General features: G+C 38.1%; 1 protein-coding gene across 4 annotated transcripts in view; it reads right to left on the bottom strand.

The window, feature by feature from the left end:
• Positions 1-19,344, bottom strand: part of fancc (Fanconi anemia complementation group C) — a 51,037-nt gene that overhangs the window by 16,575 nt on the left and 15,118 nt on the right. For all 4 annotated transcript variants that reach the window (XM_015395832.1, XM_015395848.1, XM_015395856.1 and 1 more), the window contains 6 exons: positions 17,757-17,844; positions 17,553-17,647; positions 3,793-3,900; positions 3,642-3,706; positions 1,705-1,869; positions 1,274-1,427 (listed from right to left, as the gene is read on the bottom strand). In XM_015395832.1, coding sequence (XP_015251318.1) covers positions 1,274-1,427; positions 1,705-1,869; positions 3,642-3,706; positions 3,793-3,900; positions 17,553-17,647; positions 17,757-17,844 — 675 coding nt within the window. The remainder of the gene's footprint in view (positions 1-1,273; positions 1,428-1,704; positions 1,870-3,641; positions 3,707-3,792; positions 3,901-17,552; positions 17,648-17,756; positions 17,845-19,344) is intronic.

The following is a 19,344-nucleotide window of genomic DNA, read 5'->3' as shown; positions in this document are numbered from 1 at the left end:
ACCACGCACGCTAATGATGTGAGATGTGGTCTGCAGCTCACCAAATTATGTGAGACGCAAGCAGAACAAAAGCCAAATAGATCAGAAAGGCAGAGCCCTCAATAATAACCCATCCCAAAGAATACAACAGAAAATTCCTCAGATCCCTACTTATAAAGTGCACCACGGCTTGGTTTCAGTTTACAGAGAGCTTCAAAGAGGAGCTGAACACATATGGCTGAGTGTAATGATTTGTCTTGTGAGACTCTCTAATTTGAGGCAGATGAGCTACTTTGTGCTAAAAAAAAAAAAGCAAACATTACTTCTACAGGAGCAATATATCAGCAGTTTATTAACAGGATCAAATGTTGCCAAATCAGGCAGCTGAGATATTGAAGAAAATGCAACAGAAGAAAAAGCTCAAATCACCATCACCCTCCTCATTTCACATTATCATAACCTTTTAATTGCTGCTGCAATCTAGTTTCCAGTTTAGACTTAGTTATATTAATTGTCATTCAGTATACAAAAGCATGCAATGTATAAATAACAGCAAAATAAAAAAGAAATGCAAACGTACTGCATATTGTGCGCTGAAAAGTAATAGAAATCTGCATTTATAGTAAACGAAAAACAAATATTTAACTCATTTTGCAAACCAGATCCTTATTGCTTTAAATATTTAATTTATATATCTTTGTGGAAAGAAGAAAACCAAATGATCTAGAACATTAGTGACCGTGCAAACCCTGCAAATGCTTCCATCATGCACTTTAAACTCCTGTTACTGGGAAGACTTAGAGCAACTAGACTTTTCTGCTACTGTATAAAGAACAGCATAGCAATGTACAGCAAATTACTTATGCATAAAACAACATGTTTGTAAAAATTATATTTTAATGATGATTGATGAAATTTCTCTATATCTTTTAACTGCATCAATATTTTTAACATTGTTTTTAAAGAACTGTTTTTCCAATTTTTCTCTATCGGATCACACAAAGACCTCAGTCTGCTGCAGCTGGTTAAAACACAAAAATGCTTATATAACAAGAGAACACTCCTGTGAGGAACTGTGCTAAATGTGGCTGTGAAAAAATGATGACGACTTATTGGAAGATAGATCTGGTCTCAAGACTCTGATGTCAGAAATCAACCATCATTTTACAGACCCATGATTTCCAGAAAAAAAACAAAAAACAATATGATGAAGAAACAACAAAAACCCAAACCCCTCTGCATTTCAAGCTAAACAACTGTTTTCTCTTTTTGATTTTTTACTTTTTTTACCCACCAACAAGGACTTTGTTACTTGCTCCTTTATCTTATCGGGCGTTGATCCTGCTGCAGTCGCAGAGTCGAGCAAACTGAGCACAGCTTCCTCCAGAAAAGGCAGACTGTGGCACCACAGAGAAATAACAACCTCCTCCTCAAGTGGAAGGTCACATCTGCAAAGATTTTTTTAAGAAACACCAATGACAAATCTACACATTTTAAATAAAAAAAATAATAATAATTTTGCATAATGTGGATTTAGAATACAGCTCTATACAAACCACTAAACCAGAAAAGTTACAACAGCACAATAACAAAATAACCTGGATTTGTTCTATGAGAGATTTAAACGTTTATCTAACAAGACACGATTATAAAGGAGACTGACGCATTTCTGTTAGCTTTATAAAAGCCTAAAATATAGCATATTTTAAACACAACTTGATTTACCTGGAATAAGCAGAGTGTAGAGCATCAATGAAGTTTTCACTCAGACCTCCTCTGATGCAAGGAGCTGGCTGCTGCAGCAAGGTACCAATAACAGGGGAGGCTTCAGCACATGTTATAAGAGACATAAAAGCCTCTGATGCAGCCTGAATACTGCCACACGAACACCTTTGAGGAGTTTGGGAAATGTTAAAATTAGTATCATTGGGGAAACAGAATGATAAAACATGATGATCAGAGCTAATGATTGTTTGTGTTATCTATTAAACATTTTGTGTTGTCTTTAAGTCTTTTTTTAATATGTTTTATTGTTATCAGAGATGAGATCATAATCTTAAGATTCACATGAGAGTTATGCATACATGCCAAGAACGATAATTAATCGATAATGTTATCTTTTAGATAAAAGCTAATTGTGCCTTTTATAAACTGAGCAATGTTGGCAACTTTGGCCAAATCTTTAAAGGTCTCATATTATACAAAATTCACTTTATTAACATTTTCTAACAGTCATATATATCCTGAAGCCTTTGTATGAGGTTCACAAATGAAAAAAATCCTTTCGAAATCCTTCCCTTTATGATGTCATTTAGGGAAATAACTACTCCCCCATCTAAGCCCCAAACAGACATGACTAACAGAGCACCTGCTGTGCTTTGTCCAAAAAGACAAAAGTATTTTCTACTGCCTTTATCTGAGCCCCTGAAGACTCAGAGGATGGATTTTATTTTGATGAAAATTTACCTGCTAACCTGAAGGAATTTCAAAGAGGAGTTCTTCACAGCATGGGTGTTCACAAGCGGGCTTCTCCACACATCTCAAATTGAAGATTGATACCAACTGTCCGTTACAAAGCTGTGAATGTAAGAGCTGGACTTGACTTTACTATGGACTGCTTGGCACTGCAGCTAATGTTTTTGATAAGCAAGTTTTTTTTATAAGACGGATAATCTTCTCTGTGCTTCACAAACATTCTTTTCCTAACATGCTATCTGCAGTCATTCCGATTGTGTGCTTGTGTTACAATACTTTTCTTAGTAGAAGCTCAGTTAGTTCAACACAGCAGATAGAGGCCATAGCAGCTAAGAATCACTGACTACTGAGCCACTAGATGTAATTGCTAGTTTATTGAAAGAGTTTCCAGCCGTTGAAGGTACCTGCTGGAGTGATCAGATCTGCTCGGGGCCCTGCCCCAATGAACACGTCACAATATGGCAACGGCACTCAGAAAAAAAACTATACTGCAAAGGTTTCTAAAGAACCAAATCTCTTATGAGACAGACAGGTCTCATAAGAGATTGCCATTTAACAAGGTGAAATGATCTTACTATCATTGTTCAGGTAACCACAATGTTGTATGCCAGCGTGGCAAAGTTCAGCCAATAATATAGTGTAATGTCACTACCATGCACAGGGCATGAGCAGATCTGGTGCCTACAAACGAGATTGTTCTGTTTGTAGAAGAAATGCTCGATAATCTGGGTTTAGATGACCGGTCTGCATATCCAATCGAATAAAAAATTGTGCATTATTGTTTTAACATCATAAATGAATGGCAATGAGCGGTTATATGGTTAAGCTGCTGTTGCGGGTGTGGGGGCAAGGCCTTGAGGAGGGTGGGGAAACCTAAAACAGCTTGTTTGGAAGAAAGCAAATGAGGAGGGTATTGGTATATATTGTCGGACTAATCCGAGAGGAATTTTAGTCCTCAAACAATAAAAACATGCTCTGGACATGCTTTTTATTTTCAATTGTTGTATATTATGAGACCTTTACATATTGCTGTGTGTAACTGATTAATATATAACTACATGGCATAATTTCCTACATAAAAATGTCAGGATTTGTATAGTTCCTTGCAATTCACAACAAATCACAGTTAAACATGAACAGAAACTCTAACTCCAAATATGAATTGTTTCAATGGAAATAATATTTACTTCTGATTTCTGTTGCTGTGAGAACACCGACTCTTCCATATGCTTTCCTGGATCATTGTTACCATCTGCAATGCAAAAATAAAGCATCATTTGAAATTAATTTACACTGCAGTGCAAGCATACCTTTAAACATAAGCTATTAAAACTATACCTTATTCAGCACTTTAACATAGTACTCTCTGGTTGGCACACCTAAATGCTTCATCATTGCCAGTGTGGCACCATCGTCTTCTTCTGTGGTGAGCCGACACAGGACTTTCTGTGATAGAACAGATTAAAAATGTGGAGCACAAGTTTGGTACTTTATTAAATTATGGGAGGAGAAAAATATATTGCTGTAACTTAGTATGTATATATTGAAAGCATATGAGGATTGGCAAAAATTAACTTGATAGTGATAGTCTTATAAACCCTTATAATAAAACCCACTATATACTCATCTGTGACAAATGTAGGTTATTCTAAAGGAAAGCAATCTACTGATTGTTCATTAGATATAGAGCAGCTCAATGACAACAATATAAAAAATAAATGCTGCACAGCAATGACCTTGAAACAAAACATAAAGTAATAAAACAATGATCCATAGAACAAAAAATGCATAAAACTAACAAAGTAGTAGTAAATTTGAATGCACAATATACAAATATATATTACTATAAAATCTGAATGTAAAAGTAAAACTGTGATGTTAAGAGTCAAAAGCCTCAGAAAAAAAATGGTCAGGTCTTTGAAGTTACTCAGTTCTCCGCAACCCAATTCACAGAATAGCATCAGGAAAACCATGATCTCTTCTTTTTTATTTTGATCTTGGAGCATCTAAAAACATCTGGTAGTTTAAACATCGTGTTTTAAAACAGTGTTTACAGGGGGTCATGAAACGTAAAGTGGAAGGTCATGAGATAATGCATTGATCTTTGCAAAAGTTAGGATAAGCAACAGTCATATATTGCTAAATTAAAAAGGAAACCCTTTAATTTTATGATCCTGTTGAAAGCTGTAGAGTGGCTTCCAATCCCAGCTGTAGATGAGAAGTGAATGATTGATCAATGCCCTCAAATAAAGATTTAAACATGTTAGAAAATTATTTTTTTCAAAGCCTTTAGGCTAGAGGAGCTAACTAAAAAATATTGTTTTTATTTATTTTCCTGCGATATTTGCATCAAATAAAAAAACAAGGTTCCTCAGAGAACAATAATCATAAAAAACTAAAGGTCCACAAGTTGCACATGAGCGATCTAAAATGATGATTTACCTTTCACTGTAGTGAAGAAAATTTTAATTCAGTCAATCAATTTAATACCACACCAGCTTTATTTATAAAGCACTTTAAACACCCACATAACCAATGTGCTGCACACACAATAAATACAGTAGCTGTGTTATGATACCATAATTAACCCAATCAAAATTAAAAAGACAAAAGAAACATAACATCAAAATAACAGAGGAAGCATGCAATAAGCAAATGTAAGAATGAAGTAAAATGAAGAGAACTATAGTAAATAATTAAAAAAATGAACATATCTCAGATAGTGACAAAAGCTGCGGAGAAGAGACGGGTTTTAAAAACAGGCAGAGAAGCACTTCAGGTTTCAAATTATCACATGTTTATATCTTTATAGGTGAAAAGAAATGCATGGATCTATCCGTTCTTATCCAAAAAAAACTTAACGATTTCTTTCTTCGTCTTTGTTGTCAATTATGGTTAAAACCAATTAAATTTTTATAGGATTTTAATACATAAAATAAACTTTTTTAAATTTCTATGAAATTTCAGTCTATATATTAATTAAAGGAGGGCCATCAATACCCTACATATGCATCAAAGTTTAAGTCCACTTATATGATTTTTATCAAATTTCCTATAACATGACATTGCCTGGGAGATTCAACCCCTAAGTCATTTAGGACCAGACCCACATTATGCCAGGAAGAAAACTGGAGGGAAGAAAGAAAAGGCTTTTTTGTTAATTTTTATAAACTTTTAAAATATTATAGAACATCGACATATTTACGTAGGTGTTAAGAATAAGAATTTACTTTGTTAACATCAATTCAGAAGTTTACTTGTAACCCAAAACCACTAAATTGGGGACATGTTCAAGTCTTTGAAATCACCCTTTTAATTTACCCCCTAAAAAGCTGACTAACCAATAGAGGCTCCACCAAACCTAAAATCATCCTCAAACTTAAAACCTTCAACATGCACCAAAACAGACAGGTTACTGACAAATTACAGAAGAAACATAAGAACCGTTTGAAACAACAGGGTTAAAGTAAGACAGAAGGAAATAAGAGAAGACTTTGTGAGATTTTCAATTTATATAAAAGAGAGGGATGCGAGGAAACGTAAATCCAAGGGAAAGTAGAGTTATAGAGCTGCTGGTGTAGTCCTGTGGTTTCTTTGGCCTGGCAATAAAGCACACTAAGATTCTTACCCTCCACAGTCTTTCAAAACCACCCCAATCACTACCATCTGAGAGCCCTCAAACCCAGCACATTTAGTACATACAAAACCAATCAAACTAAACCCACAGTTTGTAAAGAAGCATAGTGGGAATGGGGGACGAGGAGTAAAGAAGGACTGGTAAGAATAAGTGTCTGACGTTGAAAACACTGTGATGGCTACATTTCAAAAAAGCGTGTGGTCACCAGAGGAATGGGACAAAGAGCAAGAAGATAGATGGGTGGCAAATACTTTAGGTCAAAAGCCATCTTTCTCATACAGAAAAAAAACAACTTGAATCAGTTTTGGGGACAAGTTACTGCCTTCGAAATAATCCCATCATAAATCTAAAATTAAAACAGAGGATGGAAGAAAAAACGCATGAGGCAAAGACTTGGCTTGTTTTTGATGGGTGTCTGTTAACAATTACTACACCATGATTGAAAAACCAATGACAGACTTAAGTATAGCCTCAGATGGTCAAAACAGCGGACGAAAAAAAAAAGAGAAAAGCACATATAAAGAATTTGGAACTCTAAAAGCACTGAATTAGAACCAAGACAACCTCAAACTTGGAGCCGTATATCTATTATATCCACTATTTGTATGTAAGCCACTAACAATGGAGGAAGTAGCCCACATAGTTCATGGTATCAAAAAAAAGTTAAATACTAGTTACTTTCAGAAGAAACTAAATCCGACCCTGTTGTATATATATTTTTAATGATTTTTTTAAATGCAGTTATGAGATTTCATTTCAACACCCCATAAAATTTCGTTCACACACATTTTGTGATAAATAGATGGTGAACATAACTGAAGTTGAAGGAAGAAGTTTTCTGTCCATTATGTTTTTATTTAAAGAATTATCAAAATTAGAGAAAAGTGGTGGAATAAATCTTTAGCAAAAAGACATTAGAAAGCAAGCATCTTGACCTAAGGATAGTAAGCTTTAGGCAAATTACTGATTTTTTACATCAGGGTTATCCAACCAAATTTCCTTAAGGATGGATAATAGCCTACTTTTATCTAATCGCTGTTATTAAATGTAATTATATATCAGCAAGTTCAGTTAGCAAGATGAAATATCCTTAAGCTAGTTTGAAAAGCAGACTTTGGGAGGGGGTTGAAATCCTTGCTGGTTTCAATTGTTTTTATGGTTTAATCACAGAACCAAACCTCCCAAATGCATCGGCTAAAGCTACAAATCCCAAACCAAACTAGCATTAGCAGCGCATTTCCCTAAAATATATACATATTAAATATGTATGCACACACATATACATACACAGATCTAGCACAGCCTTTAAAAGAGACAATCAACAAATTTCAGAATTTTTTGCCATAAGGTTTAGGCAAAGTTCTAGCTAGATATCTGATATGCATGTAAATGTTACTATCAGTCTTCTGTAAGAACTAAATATTTTCTATAAGTTTAGAGTCATAAGATCTAGAATTTATTACTGGTGTTCCTCAATTTTTGTTACTAAGAATAAATATATTATTATGAAGATCTAGCAGAAGATGAGAGGGCAACTGTCCACCTGGGCCCCGTTTCATAAAATGGGATAAATCTATTCTAATTAAAGAGCAATTCAATTGGCTTTATTTATATAGCGCCAATTCACAACACATGTCATCTCCACGCACTTTACAGTTCACCAGATAATACAGTCAAATTGATTCAAAGTTTTCTATCTAAGGAAAACCAGTTGATTGCATCGACTCATTGACTCAAATGCAATCCCTCACACTAAGCATGTTTGTAGCGACAGTGGAGAGGAAATTATCCTCAGTGAACTTATCCAGCTTTGGGATTTTCGGGATCTTCTGTTTCACAGCAGCTGAAATCAATCAGAAAACTCAACTCTGGGTTTTATTAGTCCAGATTTCAGGGTAAGTTTAAGCGAAATAGGAAGCCCTCATCAATGGATGACAGAAAACATGATCCACCATGGCAGCAGGAGGAAAGGAGAAGGCTCGAAGTGCACATTTCTCACCAATGGAACTTAAGTTATTAATGACAGCATATGAAGATTATAAAAAAAATATTTCATACAAAACAAGGAGATTTAGCATGGCAGAAACCAGTCAATGTCTGAGTGGGATTTAAACAGGATTGAAAGTTATATTCTCAACAATCATTTAAATAGGGCTGAAACAATTAAAAAGATGAATCAATTATTGAAATAACCATCCACTAATTTAGCAATTGATTAGTCATTAATTGGAGAATATAGCTTCTAAGATGCGCCTTTACAGTAGCTAACAGAGAAACCCACTTAGACCAGTAACTATACCAAAACTGTAAAAAAAAAAAAAAACTTAAAAAAACAGTGTATCCTTTATTTAGTCAATGAGTGCTGGATGCCATTAATCAACCAAATATGCCTGGAAACCTGAAAATATATGAATAGATGTGCTGAAAATTTAAAGCTGATACCTGCAGCACTGTGTATTCTTTTTTCTTTAATCCATCTTGATTTGTGACAAGGGAACACTTCCTACCACCCCAGCTGTGTCAGCAGAAGGTGGCAGGAGGTAATTAAAGAGGGAATTAAGTAAATTAGAACACTCTACAAGTGTTTATTGAGCTGTCCTGTCTGCAAACCTCCATTGTAAAATATAATTGACCAAAACCTCAGCCATGTAGTGATTGAAGAGAGCAAAGTACTCAGTGGGCGCTTCAACTCCAGTCTGGATTCAAACCCTGTATTCCAAACAGCAGGTGGGAAAACACTCCTCTGTGCCAAAGGAGATTGGTGACACTGCAGAATATGGGCATCTGAGCCAATAGTAACAGTTTCAAGCTAATTCCCTGACAATTTGCTCTCAGCATAAAAATGAAGTGCAGCACATTGAACTTGTCATGAGCAATCTGTGGCTGAAATTACTGAGACAAATGATTGACTTGAGAAACCAGTGATCTTAAAAAATCTCTGAATCCCTATTATAAATGCATCCAACAATGTGAACGATGAGTATTTGCTCTCATCTCATTTGCTCAACATATACAGGCTCCTGCAGTAAATAATACATCATTTCTGATGCTTTTCTTTTGTCTGATCTCAGCTCAAATGTGCAACAGACTTCAACTCATATGAAAGCTCAGATGTGAGGAAGAGAAACATAAGGAGCCAAAGCAAAGCCAGACAACAGAAATAAAGGGAAAAAATTATATATATGCATATACATATAGCATTTATACTGTGTACAGTAAATGTTTAAGGGAAAGAAAGATAAAGCTGCCTTTATGCAACAACTAGTAAGGAGTCAGTGAAGTTTTTCAGCATTTTCACAAGCATGCTAACATTATATTTAGGGGGAGTGTTGAGGTGCTGTTTTTTATATGTCAACCTTTTATTCCCCATACATCTTTATTATCAAATGTTTTGCTCCTGTAGATGGAAAAACCTGACCTTGAAGGGGAACACAGAAGGTGCAGTTAACAGCACTTTCTAGCTGTTGTCTGTGCAGCTCTGTGCAAACACACAGATATGGCAGTTGCAGATTTATATAACGACAGTCTGGAAAAAATTATGTCAGTTCTTCTCATGCAGAGGTGATGCTGTACACAGAGAACCACCACATGCATATATGAGGTTCATTAATTTTTGTCAAAAGTGAACTAAAGCGAGCAGAAGTCATAAAAGCCAAGAAATGGGACAACCAAGACCTCACTAATATCTGGCCTGTGTTTGTGGATACCTCAAAAATGGAGCAAACCAACTAAAAAATTATAAATCTTTCCCCCCCAAACAAAGGTAGATAAACTTAACTTTAAGTCTAGGTTTAACTTTAATCAAAATATATTCCATTTCATGCCGACAATATGGTATGGTGTTTTTCTTTTTTGCCCTTGTTGATTCTAGTTAAGATATATTGGCATAATTTGTTGTAGTATGAAGTTAAATAAAGCGTGCAATGGTAATAACTTTACCCTTAAAATAGTCACATATGTGGTTTCCTCTACATATAATTTGTCGTGGTACACCGCCACAGCAAAATAAAAGCAACAACACCTTCAGAATAACTGAAAAAATATGTTAAAACTATTAGAAACACATCGTATAGCATGACCTTTTATTTTCTTTCTTATTCAAATCAGAGCTTATTTTAATGCAGAGTTTAAAATGAATAAAAGTCCTAGGAACAGCTAAGATACTGCGCAGAACCCTCAAACTCCCAGGCCTCTGGTAGAGGACCCGAGCTTGAGGATGACACATACCACCCCACGAGGGGTGAGAAAATAGTTTTTTATACACATACACATATATATACATACATATAGACATAAGTATATACATAAATACATCTACATATGTATATGTCTGAATTCTTAACGACACCCCTTTCATAGACATAGACAGGCATGGGGCATTGCAGGCTAACAAAAAGGTCAAACGACCCCCATTCCAAAGGGGTGGACCCATTCGTCCGTTTCAATTTGCATGTTTTCTAAACAAAAACAAGGCTTTGTTGGGCTACTGTATAAAGCCTCGAACTCAACGCTATTCCTGACATTTTGAATTGAAAAAGCTTCCTAGATGGGAAGCGAAACGTCTTCAAACTTTGAAACAAAGTTTAGTGGATTGTTTTTTTTTTGGAAATGATTTGGTCAGTTTGATGCAGAGTCTGTGACATGATTTCGTTTTTTCAACATTCAGCTGTCTGATGGCAGTAGGGAAGAAGCTGTTTTGCGATCTGCCAGAACTGCATCTGATGCTTCAAAGCCTCTTCCCAGAGGGCAGAAGAGAGAGAACAATCCATGGTGCGAGTGTGAGCAGTCATTGATAATGTTACAGGCTTGGGACACGCAGTGCTTGGGGTAAATGTCTTTATGGAGGGAAGAGGAGACCCAATTATCTTCTCTGCAGTTCTCACGACTCTTCTCACCTTCTTCCAATCTGCAGTAAATCGGTAAATCGAGAGCTTTGACTCAGCTCCCTCTTCACCACGACAGTCCGATAGAGCAACCGCATCACTGCCACCGCCGCACCGATGCATCTAGCGATCTCACGCTGCATCCGTCCCTCAATTGTGAACAAGACCCCTAGAACTCCTCCGCTTGAGACAAGGATACTGGTACTGATTAAACTAGAAAAATATATACTTTTATCTTTACACAGGTACCAAAAGTTTACATTAAGACTTGATATCTGCAGCCTTATTATCTATTCATTTTGTTATAAAATTTTAGGGAGAAATTAATTTGAAAACCTTCTCAGTTTCCAAAGCTTTTCTCTTTGTACTATTCCGTAAGAAACTGTGTATTCCATTAATGTTACTGTATACACAGATGCAGACAGCACTTTGCTCACATGCCCTTAGCTTCCCCTCTACCAGGTCAAATACCAGCTGAAAAAATTCAAGGTTTCCTTTCTAGGCATTTTAATTAGCAAGATGTTATATTAGACGAAGAATTAATCAAAAGAATACAAACACACAGTTAATCTGTCAAAAATGTGAAGGTTTCCTATTGTTTATCATGAGCCATCTGTGTGAACTCTCTCAAAGTTGAAAACGGCAGAAGCTTTTCCTCTCTCTTCTCGTCTCTTTCCCTCCCCTGCGCTCCTTTGCAGAACACACAGAGAGCTTTTCTGGCTTAGAGTAATGTAAAGGCAGATTGTTCAATGATGACAAGGGGCTGTGAAACGGTCACTTTTAATTTGACTTTAAAATGTGAAACATAGTTTGAGGCTATGCAGACTAAGACCAGAGGAGACACCCTCTCCTTTAGAGATTATGTATATGCAGTTGGATGGGAAAGAGAGAAAGATGGAAAGCAGTCATGAAAATATATGAGAGAGAAAATCTCTTCAGCAGTCCAAAGACTGTCAGAAATAAATTATCAAAGAGTCTTTTGTGAAAAAAAAAGATTTTTTATGGCAAAGTAATCTTTATGTCAAGTCATCTGGAACATAAACGATAAAATGACCCGGACCATTGTGATGAAAACTGGCATATGAAAAAAATTTGGAAGAATATACAGTTACACACAGTTTACCACAATATCAATAAAGGTTGGACAGTCATGAGATTTAGTCACCATCTTACATTTCCTCTTACTGTTATCTCGCTTGTGCATTGGATAATAGTTAATTCAGCTTAATAACATAAGATTAAAAATCCCCTTGTAGTTTCTTAAATCTTATGTATTTACATTGAATGCAAATGATAAAAATGGAGCCAGTGATTTACAGGTTATTCCTATGTAGAGGCGCCTTCAGGACTGAAGTGATAAAAACTGAAGTACACTATTCAAATTGGCAAATAGGTTGAAGCTAAAGCTAGTTGAAGTAGGTGAACACCCTGTTGGCTCACCGGGAAGGCAAGGGGAGTGCTACAGCCTACCCTGCTATGAGCATGGATATGCAGACAGTGTGCAAACGCGCTGCATCCAGGCTCAATATCCACAGGCCCGTTGTAGTAGCCTAGACCGCCAGATCACGCTACGAAGGGAAGAAATTGCCCCACACAACTCAGGCGGCAAAACAGTTGCTTCCTGTTTTCCCTTGAATGCTCTTGGATGAGGTAGCAGTCTCCTGGAAGGACCACCCATTTAGTGGAAAAACTCTAGACTGCAAAAACTCTGGACTGCGTGGGCATGGAAAAACAGGGCTTCCAGGGCATGCTCCCTGTGGAACCGCTTCGGGCAGCACACCAGCAACCACAGCAGCCAATATCCTTGAAAAACCCCACAATGCCATCAAAGGACGACTGTTTCCAGTTTGCTTGACAGAAAGAGCTTATAAAGCAGCAGATGTTGCTGTTAGAGCTCTGAGAATGTCCTCCATGCTCTCTGCATACCAAGCAGAACTGTGTGAGGACATGGCCACCAAGCCGGACACGTACGTGTTGGAAGAAATCAACAGGATAACTGACATCTGTCTCTGCGCGGAGCACTTCGCAGGCCAGGCCGCAGGAAAATCTATGAGGATGATGGTTCTACAGGAAAGAGCGAGGCGGCTCAACCTCACCAACCTGTCTGACCGTGAGAGGGATAATATTTTGGACATACCCAACTTGCTGGAAAGCATCTTCGGTTCCGCCTTAGCCTCCATGGAACCACGGTGTGAGTTTCAGAAAAAGGAGGATGAGGCGTTCCGCTTCCTTCTACCCAGGAAGAAAGAGCCTCCTCCTCAGGGGGCAAGGCAGTCCTACACCCAGGCGACGCCGCGACCCCCTCCTTTCAAGATCCCCCAGGTGAACAAAACCCTAGCCCTATTCTCTTGTCCAGTCTGGCCAGGAAGGAAGACAGGTCTGGTCTGGAAAATCTTCAGCTCCTCTTGCAGCTTCCGCTACGGTACAGCCGAGCCAGACCTCCGGTCATCAGTCCAGAAAGAAGAGGGCAACAAGACGCCCAAGCGCCCTTGTTGGTGATGCAGCTGAATGTTCCCTGTTCACCAGCTCTGCAGATTCAGTCAAAGATTGTATTTCCCTCCAACCCTCTGAGTGTTTGTGCCCTGTACAGAAACCCAACTAAGGAAGCGGGGCATCCATTTGGTCACTTATTTGGACGATTGGCTCCTTCTGGTGCAATCACACAGAGAGGCTGTGATGCACACACAGATACTCATTTAGCACCTACACAATCAGAGTTTTGAGTTGAACTATGAGAACTACTTTCTGGGATTAGCACTGGATTTAGTTTCATTCACCACTCACCTGTCAGAAGACAGGGTGGACACGTTGGAATCCTGTCCTGCTTCATTTTACCTACTCAGACCTGTCCCTTTCAGATTATGCCTTCAGCTTCTAGGACTGTTGGCTTTTGTCATCCAAGTTGCTCCTCTCAATCGTCTGCACATGAGAGGATTTCAGTGTTGGGTAGCTGGCAGCTCAGACTCTGCCCTGGGCGAAATATTGGATGGAGGGTGGCGGTGACAGCAGATTGTGTCAGGGCGCTAAGATCCTGGCGCCGCCCAGGTTTCTTAAAGCAGGGTTTGTCAGTAGATTCGGTAGTCTCACGGAAGCTGATCACCACGGACGCGAGCCTGTCAGGATGGGGAAGAATTCACAAGGGTCATTATGCAAGAGGTCTCTGGAGCCAGAAACTCCAGCGGTCCAATATAAATTTTCTGGAGCGCTTCATAGTATTTCTTTCGCCGAGACGCTTCCTCGTGTTCCTGAATGGTCATCACGTCCTTGTGAGGACCGACAACACCACTACAGTGGCTTATGTACAACACCACCACAGTGGCTTATGTCAACTGGCAGCAAGGATTTTGTTCTCTTCGGTTAAACACTTTAGCTCACAAGCTGAACCTATGAAGCATAGGCATTTTCCTGTATGTTCCATAATGGAACAGCTGTGGTTCCACTTTGGGCGGGCAACAGACCTGTTTGCCTCCAATCAGAATGCTTAGTGTCCTCTGTTCTTCTCGATTCGCAATCTCGACGCACCACTCGGCGTGGACATACTCGCACACACTTGACCCCACTGAATGCTTTTCGCCCCTTGGCCTATTGTTGGACTTGGCATCTGCTAAGCATGTAGGTGACCTCTATGCACTTTCAGTGAATCCCTCCTGTACCAGGGTTGGTCCCGGAGATGTCATAATCTCACTGCAGCCCAGCCCAGCATTTGTGCCTAAAGGGTTGGGCTCATTCTTTCTTATTATTCTCAAAGATTTTTCTCCGCCACCTTGTTCTACTCTAGAGAAACAGTAACTGAACAGGCTTGTTCAAGCCTACGTGCCCACTCTACTCGGAGCATGGCTACGTTCTGGGCCCTCTTTAGGGGTATGTACATTCAGGACTTATGTGCAGCTGCGATGTCTGGCAATAAGAGAGTTTCCATATCCCATAGTGAGACATCGAAATGAATGCTATGAATGACTAGGGCTGGGTACCGAACATCGGTTCTTTTATGGTACTGACCGAAATGCTTTGGTTCTACAGAGTATCGGAAAATGCCTCGTCTTTCGGTACAAAGTTTCGGTGATTGGCTGTAACACTTAACGTGATTGCGTCATCCAGGAAAAATATATAGGTGGTCACGCCTACAGCCAGGGTTCATATGTATCTGTTGTGAACTGGTTGCGAGCGTCGTAGAACCCCTTTAAAATGCCCCCCAGGTCAAAAGTGTGGCTTCACTTTATTAAGACTGATGCCAATAATGCGCAATGCAATACATCGTGCATGGAAACAATTTAAGAGCAGAAAGTTGCTCGGTGTTTGACTGCAAGAAGAGCAGACTGCAGCCGGCGCAACCATACTCCTCTCAGCAGCCCGTGGGCAGTGTAAAGCCATAGCGGAGTGAATCATGCTGTTTTCACACCGGACGCAGCAAGAGCAGCAAAAATCGCGTCTGCTGCTTCCTTTTTGCTGCTTGTACCAGCTTATGACGCGTGGCTGAAGCAGCTTTGCTGCTCTGGCTGCGCGGTCGAAAAGTGGCTCTGAAGCACATTGGGCGGAGCTACTCTATCCTTTCTTTGCCTTGCAGCTATATTTGCTGTGATCAGTGGGAATAAAGTAGTTTTATTATGTTTTTAAGTGGGAAAATCCACCTAAAAACTTAATCAGTGCAGTCAGTTCATCCTGCCTTCGAATATTATTTCTGTCGGAGCCGCTCAGACCCCCACATACCAGCGGTGCGCTGTCAATAGGAATCCCATTCAACGGGCTTGTTTGTCTGAGAAAGCAGACATGTTAATTTTTCTAAAGAAAAACTGCTAAGTAAAAATGTCCTCACAATGTAACAGTGAATATTAGACACTGACTTGTTTGCAACTGTACTTCTTCACTGAATTTTTTTTTTTGTGTAAGAGGAAAAATGTAAATGGAAAAATCAGAGCTTAAAATAAAACTCAAGATTTGCACTTTATTATGTTGTGTAATTTTCTTTTTCTTCGAATTGACATTATAAAACTGGTATCGAAAAAAAAAAAGTATCGTTCTGGAACCGGTATCGAAGTGAAGGTATCGGTATTGGTACCGGCACCGAAAATTTTTGAACAATACCCAGCCCTATGAATGACAACTATAGATTACTTGCGTAACCTTGGTTCTCAGAGTAGCGCAAGTGAGATGTCTCACCAGAAAACCCTTCTTGCTGGGTTGAAGCGAGCAGAGGTTCTTATTTCGAATTATTGTGTGTCGTGGTGTAGGCCACTAATAGGATATGTGATGCAGCCGTCGTGATCACCAGCCAATCCAGAATGGCGCAACATAAAGGCTTCTGGAGAACATCTCACTCATGCTACAGTACTATGAGAACCAGGGTCATGCAAGAAACCTATAAATTTTCATGTTATTAACTGTAAGTAATGTGGTCAGTGAGGAAACTCCATGCCAGTTATTAGTTTTCAGGATGTTAAGAGAAGTCTCAACACATAACCATTACAAAGAATGTAGTTAGTAATTGAACCAAAGGGTCCAATAAGAATTTAAACCCAGATTTTTATAGCAAAAAAAAAAAAAAAATCTTGTAGACATTTACTACTCAGAAATAACCAAAGAAAAAGTCACAGTTTCAAAACGTTTTTTCCATCATACCATTCCTGTGGTATGATGGAAATTTGTTTTTGTTTGTTGTGTTTTTTTTATATGTAAACCTCATCAGAGGAAACACCCAAGTTGTGAGCACATGTAGCATCACATCCTCTCCACTCCACAAACTCCTCTATAGCTGTTAATTCAACAAGCTCAATGATTACTGAATAAGGGTAGCTTCGATTTTTCTCTGCTGTCTTTGTCCCAACTGTGTATTGGCAGTGGATGTAAATATTTATTGAGTTATATTTCTATTGTTGTGAAATAAGATATTACAAGCATGGTTCACAGCTTGGAATTATTTACCCTTTAAATTAAAGTCACCACCAAGAGAGGATAACTAAAATAAAAGCTAATTTTTTTAAAGGGATGCGCATCATCTGGGTCTTTTCATTATTATATGAAAATTAAGCGAGAAAAAAAACAAACAAAAAAAAAAAAAAAAATCAGAAGTATCAAATCCCTAGAATACACTCTACTCATACTTCTAATTTCTGCTGCTTCTTTGCACACGTAACGGTTTAAATATAAGTTCCAAAAATCAGTATACATGTGCAGTCAAAGGCAATGTTCCCTCATTTTTTTCCATGTGTCTGGGCATATACACAACCAGATCTGAGATTGTTCAAATTTAAATTATGCCCAACCCTGCTGCTGACCCCACTCATCCTGGTCATATGTTGTTCAAAGTTACACCTTTGTCTGTTTTGTTGGGGTACCTACAAAACAAACAAGAAAAGTTTCTTTCTGACATACTCACAGCCAAAGCTCTTAGACACACTGCTGGAACAATTGAGGTCTTTTCCACTATAACAACTTTCCTTCCTCTTACAATTCTATTTAATAAAGAAGATGGCCTGCATCCTGGCACATGTACCTTTGCTAAATGTCTTTCCATTTTCTCTCAACTCCATTTCCTGACAGCAGATAAAGGTTCCTAATGCCAAAAAGAAAGATGTTCCTACCCTTATCCATTCGTTGGCTTTTCTTTCCACAGCATTGCTTGGATGCTCTGAGTACAGTGCCAACAGGCATTGGAGGAGAAGTCCTCTACTTGCACCTGCAAGGAAAACACAACTGTTATGTCAGGTTAATTTCCATATTTCTTGTTTAAATTCATCAGTACTTTTAAAAACAGATACAAAGGAATATCAATAGCATGTATTCACCGTCTGCTGTGACATAAGGGTTCCAGCAAAGCCGGCCTAAAACCTGACCTAGAAGGGGAAGCCTTTTCATGGTCTCTGTGGTGGAGCTCTAAAAAGAGAAATTGAGAAAATAAAATATATAAGCGTACAGTTAAGCAGTTTAAAACAATTGCATCAATGTAAAAACAAAAAAGCAAATAGTTTACATTTAAAGAGCATCAACATGTCACACAAAAACACTAACTTCACTAATTCAAGAGGATGAGATCAGCACTAATGGGAATCGTAATGGGAGGTCAAGCAGAGTTTAAATCGAACATAAATATCCCCTACTATTGTCTGCAAAAACAACATTTCTGTGTGTTGCATGCCCCTTATATTTGGCCTCCCAATTGCTCACCAGTCTATGGTAAATGTGTATGTGTGTGTATTGCTGATCCAACAGAAAAGGAATGCTCATTTACAACAGAAACTGTTGAATGCGCTGTGACTGAAAGAATGCCCATAAGAATAAGCCATCACAAAAGAAAGCAATTACGGCTGACTACCAAGGCACAATTGGCATCAAAGCCTCCCCAGCACTGCCTCTAATTATGACCATGTATCTTGTTGTGATTACAACCAGACATTCTTCGACAGAATTGACTGATTACACACAGGCAAAAGAGCTGAAAGAATATGTTTATAGATGACAGGAAAAGAAATGGTGAAGTAAAAAAAATCAGAGAAAGACTTACCACAAATATTGAATACGTCCTTTATCAAACCTTTAAAACGTGTAATGTGACAGAGTATGTCCACAAAGACAAAAGCTCTAAATTGAGACAAATGGGACACTGAGAACAATATAGTAAAAAAGCTGCCAGACGCCTGAGTTAAACTTAACAAACCACATCACACCAAAAGCAGACTGAACAATCCAAACATACACATTTTGAAAACAATACACTGAGAACAGACTAGATTTTCTTAAAGATGTTTCTAAATTTGCATATGTATCTAAATATGTGTGTATGTGTGTATGTTAGCAGATGCAATATATAAGATCAACTAATGGTGTATACAATGTATACATGTATGTTTACAATAACTTATTTATTCAAAACATAACATTTCAACAAATACACAAAAATCAGCTTCAAATATGAATTTTCTGTAGTTTCCTCACTCATTGTAAAATATTTCTTGTAGATACAGAAAAACAAAAGGTAAAGCAGTTTTAACCATAAATGCTATAGAATGAGTTGTTTTGGTCTGACTCACATGCAATCTGCACATGCTTCTAAGAGGACCTCTGAGATTAACATGGCAGCAGAGCAGAGGATGGAACTGGTGGGTTTTGTTTTTTGCAAAAAATTTATTTAAAAAACACAAGTACAGAATACACACTATTTGTTAAATGTAGGGCCAAAACTATTCATTGAATAATTGAGAGAAATCTATTCAATTCAATTCAGTTGATTTATATAGTGCCAATTCACAACATATGTCTTCTCAAGGAACTTTACAGATACAACTCAACCAGATCATACTGTCCCACAATGGGCAAATTTACAGCAGTAGAAAGATTATTGAAAATGGTCACACAAATATGGACCTTAGAAAAATG

The sequence above is a fragment of the Cyprinodon variegatus genome, unplaced genomic scaffold (genome assembly GCF_000732505.1).
Source record: "Cyprinodon variegatus isolate N-32 unplaced genomic scaffold, C_variegatus-1.0 Scaffold26, whole genome shotgun sequence".
In the NCBI taxonomy this organism is placed as follows: domain Eukaryota; kingdom Metazoa; phylum Chordata; class Actinopteri; order Cyprinodontiformes; family Cyprinodontidae; genus Cyprinodon; species Cyprinodon variegatus.
Note: the sequence above shows the minus strand (reverse complement) of the source record. Positions and strands in the feature narration are given on the sequence as shown.